At 40.1% G+C, this 8,959-nt stretch overlaps 1 protein-coding gene across 2 annotated transcripts; it reads right to left on the reverse strand.

Moving 5' to 3' along the window:
- Positions 1-5,327: 5,327 nt before the first annotated feature.
- LOC122742866 (olfactory receptor 11H6) lies at positions 5,328-8,662 on the reverse strand. 2 transcript variants are annotated; one of them, XM_043987412.1, is made up of 2 exons: positions 8,638-8,662; positions 5,328-6,271 (listed from the first exon to the last, which is right to left on the reverse strand). In XM_043987412.1, exons 1-2 carry the CDS (start codon positions 8,660-8,662, stop codon positions 5,328-5,330), a joined length of 969 nt encoding a protein of 322 aa, XP_043843347.1. The 2 variants fall into 2 exon arrangements, with proteins under 2 accessions (XP_043843347.1, XP_043843348.1); XM_043987413.1 differs by lacking the exon at positions 8,638-8,662 and adding an exon at positions 8,395-8,409 and having other exon boundaries at positions 5,328-6,254.
- Between the last annotated feature and the right edge of the window lie 297 nt (positions 8,663-8,959).

Consider the following 8,959-nt stretch of genomic DNA (forward strand, 5'->3'; position numbering starts at 1 on the left):
GTGTCAAGTGTCTGAGGCCAGACCCGAACCCAGGTACTCCTGACTCCAGGGCCGGTGCTCCATCCACTGTGCCACCTAGCTGGCCCCCAACTTAAAATTTTTTTGCTGTTTTTTAGTGAGGCAATTGGGGTTAAGTGACTTGCCCAGGGTCACACAGCTAGTAAGTGTTAAGTGTCCGAAGCCGGATTTGAACTCAGGTACTCCTGACTCCAGGGCCAGTGCTCTATCCACTGAGCCATCTAGCTGCCCCCCAACTTTAATTTTTAAGAAATTATTTTGTCCAGGGAGATTTTGTACCTCTTTTTCTATTTGGCCAATTCTTTTTTTTTTTGAAGAAATTCTTTTCTTTAGTGAATTTTTGAGCCTCTTTTACCAAGCTGCTAATTCTCTTCATAATTTTATTGCATGAGAGAATCACAAAAAAGGACCAAGAGTTTGAAAAATGGAGCAACAAAAAATGGAAAAATGTACAAAAATTTACTGACTAAAATAAGTCCTTGGCCAAATGGAAAAGGAAGTAAAAGGCTAACTGAAAAAAGACACAACTCCTTAACAATTAGAATCCAGCAAGTGCAAGCTAATTACTAGATGAGACATCAAAAAATAATAAAATAAAATCAAAATAATGGAAAAAATAGAATAAAATGTGAGATATCTCATTGGAAAAACAACTGATCTGGAAAATAGATGAAGGAGAAATAATTTAAGAATTATTGACTATTTGAAAATCATGATAAAAAAAAGTACCGGGACAATTATAAAAGAAAAGTGCCCTAATATCCTATAACCATAAGGTAAAATAATCATTGAAAGAATCCACTGATTACTTCCTGAAAGAGATCTCAAAACAAAAACTCCCAGGAACATTATAGCCAAATTCCAGAACTCAGAGGTCAAGGAGAAATTTTGTGGAACTGTAGTTAGGATTACACAAGATTTAGCAACTTCTACTCTAGAGGAGCAGAGGGTTTGCAATATGATATTCTGGAAGGAGCTAGGATTATAACCAGGATTTACCTACCCAATGAAATTGAGCATAATCCATTAGGAAAAAAAAAACATTTTTCTTAGATAACTCTCATTTCTTTCCCCTGGTTTTCCCTCTACTACTCTTGGCTCTTTCTTTAACTGTTCCAGGGATTCTTGGTGGGCTTGGGTTCAAATACAATTTTTTCTTAAAGCTTTGTTTGTAACTGTTTTTACATTGTCTTGTTCTGAGTTTGTGTCTCCATCTTCCCTGCCTCTGTAGTAGCTTTTTATGTTCAAAACTCTCTTTTTATTGTTGTTTGCTTATTTTCCAGTCTATTTCTTGGCTTTGAGCTTTTGGGGGGGGGGGGGCAATGAGGGTTAAGTGACTTGCCAAGGGTCACACAGCTAGTAAGTGTCAAGTGTCTGAGGTTGGATATGAACTCAGGTTCTCCTGAATCCAGGGCCAGTGCTTTATCCACTGCACCACCTAGCTGCCCTCAGGTGGCTTTGAACTTTAAATTAACATTGGGATCTGCTCACACAGGGGTTGTGGAAACACTATCCAAAGCTTCAGGCTTTTTTGTGCTGCTGTTTTCAGAGTTAGTTCTGGGGATCTGTAAGTTTTTGCTTCTTTCATGGTGGTGTGATTCTGGGCGAGATAGAGTCACTGTTCTCCTGGTTTGCACTCTGGTCTTTACCCAGGAAGCACTCCAGTCCCATGCAGCCACAAATGCTAGCATTCTCTTTTTCCTGTAACTACAACCAGGGCTCCTAGTGCTCTTCTTGGGCTTGGAATTGTGACTCAGAACTCTGTAAGGGCAATAGAATTGCCACTTAGTACCAGCTGTACTTAGTTCCAGCAAAGAGTCCCTGTAATCCTTTTCTGATCAATTGTCTGACCCCTCACCCTCACCTCACCATTTCTGGGCTGAGAGCTCTCAAAGCTGCTGCTGTGGCTGTGGCTACTTGGCTGTATTATTTCTTGTTCATTCATCTTATTTACTTTGGGTAGATTGACATCTGAGGGTTATTAGAAATACAATAAAATCAGATTCTGGGGGAAATCTTTGTGTTAGGTTCCTCCTGAGAGCCTTCTGTCACCTGGTACCAGGTCAGATTCCTCTCTACACATTCCTCTGTTATTTAGAGTGTGATCATCTTCTGAATGTGCACCTTGATCTTCCTTGTTGCTAAAGAAACTTTCTATTATTCTCAACTTTCTTTGTTTGCTCATCTTGCTATTTTTTACTTGACTGTGGGGCCCTACTTCCAAGCTACACTGTACCAAGCTTCAGAGGGACCCAGGTATTTCAGTTTGAAGGAGGGAAGGTTTTTCTCTCACCTGGCCTGCTCTCTGGTCTGAAGGTAACCTCAAGCTTATTTGCTAGTTAACCAGCCAGCTGATGTGGTTCTTAGCTTTAAGGGACCTGTGCTCCTCCCCCATCTGGGCCTCCCTCTGTTTAGGATTACTTCCTGGTTCCCTGCTGGGGTGCGATAGCTGAATTCCTCCTTAGGTTCCACAGACACCCCTGCACTTTCACCCCTGGTCAGCTGTTCAGCCCTCTCACCCGACAGTAAGATTAGTTGTAGAAGACACTGGTGCTGCAGCTGATTTGTGCCTCGTGTCTGGATTCTTTGTTACCAGATTGTGGGGTTGGACTCTGCTTGCTGCCCAGTATGGCCCCCTTTAATCTGGAAAATAATCTCAGGCATCTTTTTGTGGGTTTTGCCACTCCAGGGCTTGATTTGTTGCTGTTTTGGGGGGTAATTGAGTCAGGAGCTCTGTGTGTTTAATGTCTTTCCTCTGCCATCTTGGCTCCACCCCTCCTCTCTATTTAGAGTGTGATCATAACCAAAAGCTATCTCCTCCATTTTGGATGTGCTGGCCTTACAGTGGCTGATCTGACCTGCAGGTGTTAATTATTTGACACAAGTCTGCTTTTGGTATTTAAACTTTGAATAATTTTTTTTTGTGTGTTTGTTTTGCAGGGCAATGAGGGTTAAGTGACTTGCTCAGGGTCACACAGCTAGTAAGTGTCAAGTGTCTGAGACAGGATTTGAATTCAGGTCCTCCTGAACCCAGGACTGGTGCTTTATCCACTGTGCCACCTAGCTACCTCCTTTGCATAATTTTCTTTGGAATTTCCCCTTGATATATATCATAGAAGGGAAATTGCCTTTTTTGAGTAACAAATATGAAGGAAGCTAAATTTAATCCCTGAAAATACCCTACAGAAATAAATTCATGGTCCTTGTTAATTTTTTTTTGGGGGGGGGGGCAGGGCAATGAGGGTTAAGTGACTTGCCCAGGGTCACACAGTTAGTAAGTGTCAAGTGTTTGAGGCTGGATTTGAACTCAGGTCCTCCTGAATCCTGGGCCAGTGCTTTATCCACTATGCCACCTAGCTTCCCCTGGTCCTTGTTCATTTTTTTTAAAAATTAACCCAATTCAACCAAGATTTATTAAGACCCATTATGTGCAAGGCATTGTGCTAGGTGTTGGGGGATATAAAGACATAAATGAAAGAGTCCCTGCCTTCAAGAAGCTAACATTCTATGGGAGTCATAACATTTGATAATGGAACTGTCACTATTGAGGTAGCTAGGTTGTATTGTAGATAGAGTACTGGGCCTAGAGTCAGGAAGAAAATGCAAATTCTGCCTCAAACATTTACCAGCTGTGTGAACTTGGGGAAAGTCACCGAGGTTTATGTGTCTTAGTTTCCTCACAACTGTGTAAGTAGGGATAATAATAACATCTACCTCCTTGGGTTTTGGTAAAGATCAAAAGAGATAATATTGTTAAAGTCCTTAGCACAGTGTCTGATTAGAGGTGTTATATAACTTCTAACTAAAATATTATTCCTGTTATTATTGAGTTTTTAGGGACTAAATCTCTCTCAGAGCTTGCAGGAAAAGGCAATTTAGGCTCTCCTCAACAGTTTCTACAGGGGGAAAATTCTTGGAAATGAGTATGAGACTTGTAGATAGGATGTCTTTCCTTTATTTGAAGAATGTGTAATTGAAATTTTTGTAAGAATACTTGGCTTCTCAGCATCTCTTTTGAATCCATCCTAGGAAACTATGCTCTGGGGCTTTGGGAAAATCAATTCCCCAAAAGACTGTCTGTTATACCTCAGTTAAATTAGGTGACAGGCACACTTCTTTTCTTTTTTTTTTTTTTAGTGAGGCAATTGGGGTTAAGTGACTTGCCCAGGGTCACACAGCTAGTAAGTGTTAAGTGTCTGAGGCCAGAGTTGAACTCAAGTACTCCTGACTCCAGGGCCGGTGCTCTATCCACTGCGCCACCTAGCTGCCCCCACACTTCTTTTCTAATCAGATACATCCTGAATGATATTTTTTATGCCACTTCTTCCACTTAAATAATTCTTGATAATATTCAATAGCTTGTTATCATTATTATTGCTTATGTGCATTATATTTCTGTTATTTTTTTCTCTAGGCATTCAAAATTTTGATTATTTGGAGACTATATTTCAGGATTCATAGTCTTATAGCATCACTGGAAGAATGTTGCTATGAAATTTTTTTAAAAATTAATGTTTCTGGGAACAGGTTATGATTATGGATTTTAATAGGAAGGGAAGGGAAGATAAAAGTATTTATATAATTCCTAATTTTTGCCAGGTACTGTGTAAAAGGATTTACAAATATTGTCTCATTTACTACTCGCAACAATTCTATGAGGTAGATGCTGTTATTATCTCCATTTTACAGTTGAGTATATTAAGACAGATAGGGATTAAGTAGCTTGCCTGGGGTCACTCCACTAGGCATATCAGAAGCTGGATTTGAACTCAAATCTCACTGATTTCAGGCCCTGACTTCTATCTACTGTGCTACCTAGCTATAGAGTATAATACTCAATCTAATGAGTAGACTGGCTAATGGGGATCCAGTCCTACAACCATGCATAGGAGATGCTGCCCCTCCTCTCCTCCCCAGTGTGTGGGGTTTGACTTAGCAGAGTAAACCATTGTTTTATAGTCTTTCCTTTCCTTTCCCTTCCCTCTCTTTCAAGAAAGTAATTCCACTCATATTTAAATTTATTCAAAATTATTAATGGATTTGAACTCAGGTCTCCCTGATTCTGTTCATCCCTCTACTTGGTTGTCAGAAAGAATCCAAAGGAAAGCCTTTGGTGTGCTTACTAGTTCCTCTATTGAGACATTAGAGAAGCCTGAGATTAAAAAAAAAAATCACAGGATGAAAAGGCATGTTGGGTTGTGATTTGCAGTGGTTAAGGAAATATGAGATCTCAGATCCTTCAAAGTATTGAAGCAAATCCAAAGAGTAATCTCATGGTCATCTTCCCCTTCAAATAATTCTCATGAACTTTAGCTAATTTTCAATTGTTCTAGGACTTTCCTCAGGGCATTTTTCATGTCCTTGTTGCGTAGACTGTAAATTAGAGGGTTTAAGAGAGGAGTTACTACTGCGTACACCAGTGTGACAATCTTTTGCATCCCAGATGGATTCCCAGATGTTGGGCTTACATACATCACCATGAGGGTGCCATAGAATAGAGACACAACCACCAGATGGGATCCACATGTGGAGAAGGCTTTACGCCGGCCAGCACCAGAGGGAACACGCAAAACAGCTCTGAGGACCAGGGTGTAGGATCCAAGGATGGAGAGGAATGGTCCAAAGATAATCATGGAGTTGAAGGTGTAGCAGATGAGTTTAATAAGAGGAGCAGGTACACAGATGAGTGCAAATAATGGGCCTGGGTCACAGACAAAGTGGTCAATGATGTTAGGGCCACAGAAGGGCAGCTGGGATATAAGAGCAATGGGAACTGGGTAACAAAGGAATCCACTCACCCAACAGGCAGATATCAGGGTGGCACAGAACCTCCCTGTCATGATGGTGGGGTAGTGTAGTGGTCGGCAGATGGCTAGGTACCGATCATATGCCATGACTGATAGGAAGAAACACTCTGTAGTACCCAGGGAGAAAAAGAAGTAGAACTGGAAGAAGCAGCCAGAGAAGGAGATGGTTTTGGTCTCAGATAGGAAGTTGGCCAACATGTTGGGAACAGTAGAAGACACATACCATATTTCAAGGAAAGCAAAGTTCCCCAAGAGGATGTACATGGGTGTGTGGAGCTGCCTGTCCCACTTCACTGCACAGACAATGGCTCCATTCCCCAACAAAGTCAGGATGTATACCACTAAGATCAAGGAGAAGAGGAGATTCTGCATTTCCCTGTGACCAGGAAAACCCAGGAGGACAAACTCAGTCACAGTGTGTGTGATTGACTGGTTAGGTTCCAAAACTGTGGAAAAGATAGACAAAAATGACACAAACTGTCTTGTTTCCAAGTAAGCATCCTAAGAGGAAAGTTTAAATTTCATGGGGAAGCACACTGGCCCATTCTGAAACTAGATGTCCTGTCCTTAGCTCCTATGGGACGTGCACACCCCAGTGGAAAGATTAGTATCAGGATTAAGCAGATTTCTGCTAAATTTGAAGGCAAACTGGTATCATAAATTTACTCCAGAATAGTGCCAGCTGTAGCTGATTTCTCACACTCCTGGCTGCCTTTCCAGCAGAACACATTTAGTCTTTACAAAGGACATGAACTCAGCAACCCAAGACGACCAGAGTTCATAGAATAATACATTTACAGCTACAAGGGATCTTTGAAGCTAATTTTTCAGCTAAGGAAACTGAAGCACAAGGGTGTTAAGTGACTTGTCCAAGGAAAGATGGGTAGTAAGTAGCATAGCCAGTATTCAAACCCATGTCTTCTGATTTCAAATCCAACAATCTTTCCATAGTCATGTTGCCTTAAGAGTCTTAACTGCCTCTTTATTTTGCATGGAAATAATCTATCCTTACATAATGGTAGGGGCTATGCTCCACAACATGAGTCCTTTTATTGCTGCTTTTGCTGCTTAAATATTCTGGCTGAACGAAGCTTCAGTGAAGATGGAAATACTTGTGCCCTCATCTAGTGAAACAGTTCTCCTTGCTTGCCTTTGTCTTGGAGGACTTACTACCTTTCCTATTCTACTGTGCTAACATTAGTTTGAAACAAAGCCTATTCCATTCTGAATAACTTGTTTGTCTACATCTTAAACAGATTTATTCTTTAACATCAGTTTCCTTCATAAATGGATAAAATGTGTCAAATTTTTCTTAGATTGAAGCAAGATAGATCTTGAAGTTAAAATCACAGTTACTTTTGTTTCCTCTGATATTTGTAGGCAATTACCTACATAGATCCCTTCCACTATCACCATCTCTGATTGTGAAGGAGGAACATACATGTTATATGTGATATTTTGTTAAAACTATAGGTAAACACGTTGCAATTCATCTTTCAGCCATGAAAACTAATCACATATCTTTTAGTCTTTCTTCACAAGACTCATTAATTCCTCTTTTGTTGTTCATCCTTCATTTGGGAAGAGGACCATTGACATCATGGGGTGTTGTTTTGACTTAAGTGTGATTTGGATTTAAGTGAGGCAGAATTGTGCAAAGTTGTGAGCCTCACTCTTCTAGAGTTATTGAAGTCCACTGGCAGGACAAAGTTAAGGTGACTGGTGATGGTCCAGGATGCAGTGAATGACCTTGGAGTTTTTGATGTCTCACCAAGCTCTAAGCATTCCATAGTGCCTGTTTCAGCCTCCATTATGACTGTTGGAACAAATTGCTTTCATCCCTCCTATTTTGCCAGGGAAAGTCTTCACCTGCTTGAGGTAGACATTCCTCTAATTCACTGACAAGTTTGAGGCATGTCATTTACCTTCAACCTGGTTTAGCCCATTTGTCCAGATGGTTTACCTGAATGTGGATGCGGCACATGCTACAGTTTCTTGGAGCTACAGATGAGAGTTGGGTGAAGGTGGACACTTTGAAAAGGGTTTAGTTAGCTCTCATACCAGAAGTTCTAGTCCTCCCTGAACACCCCATACATCTTCCTCCTCCTCCTATTTTACTTGAATAAGGAAACTAGAGAAATAAGATTTTTTTTGTTTAGCCCAGATAAGTAGGTCACATTTGTCTATGTTGGAAGCTTGGACATCTCAGAGTCTACATGAATACACTCAACATTCACTTATCAAACATTTAATAAGCACCTTCATTGTGTGAAGCACTCTAGCATTGAGGGAAATGCATAGGTTAGCTAAGATTTTGTCCCTGTTTCCATGAAAGTTACAAAAATAGAAATTATCGGATCTGTACATGTGAAGAGTACAATAGAAAAATATCTGAAAAGATTTTAATTAGGTAACGTAAAGAAAGAAATTAGAACTCATGGAACAAAGTACATATTAACAACAAACCTGTTAAATGAGAGGTGTACAGTAATGAATGCATCACAGAATCACAAATTTGAGAATTGGAAGAGACTTCACTATAACCCACCTAGCAAGTGATCATCCAAACTCTGCTTGAAGACATCCAAGGAGAGGGAAAGAAAAACTCTTGAAATCTTAGAGGGAATGACTGCTAAGATATTTTAGACATTTTATATGTTGAAATTAATTTATTGCAATGTAATCATAAAAGCAAGTTTTGCTGTTTTTGGCATTTAATATTATTTATAACAAACCAATAAAACATATTGACTAATCTTATGTTCAACGTGGGGCAAAAGAACAGCTTGTTTTGGATAACATGGTCACTTACCAAAATTCATCCTTTTGTCATCCATAAAGTCTGTAGAGAGGAGAGATCAATTACAAGGAGTTCTTTCTCAAGCATCCTAATCTGGAAATGGTTTGCTAGATGAAGAGGACAAGTGGGGCATAGAACCTCTAAAAATGATTTGTATTTCATTTTACTTTTCCCATACCTGACATTCCTGGGAACCTGTTTGTTCTCTTCTAGTGATTTGAACTGTGTGTGTCTCTGATCCAATTTATGTTTCCTATCACCAATTATCATTGATTCCCAGGTTTCTGAGCTCCACAGCTTCCCCATTTCTGTTATTTAGTCCCCTGCTCCTGCA

This window comes from Dromiciops gliroides, chromosome 2 (genome assembly GCF_019393635.1).
Source record: "Dromiciops gliroides isolate mDroGli1 chromosome 2, mDroGli1.pri, whole genome shotgun sequence".
Classification (NCBI taxonomy): domain Eukaryota; kingdom Metazoa; phylum Chordata; class Mammalia; order Microbiotheria; family Microbiotheriidae; genus Dromiciops; species Dromiciops gliroides.

What these genes read in the sequence shown, in the direction of transcription:
- LOC122742866 (XM_043987412.1), bottom strand. Translation starts at nt 8,662, where the DNA reads ATGGATGACAAAAGGATGAATTTTG. An exon ending in TGACAAAAGGATGAATTTTG is followed by an intron (nt 6,272 to 8,637) that starts GTAAGTGACCAT and finishes TCTTTTCCACAG; the next exon opens with TTTTGGAACCTAACCAGTCA.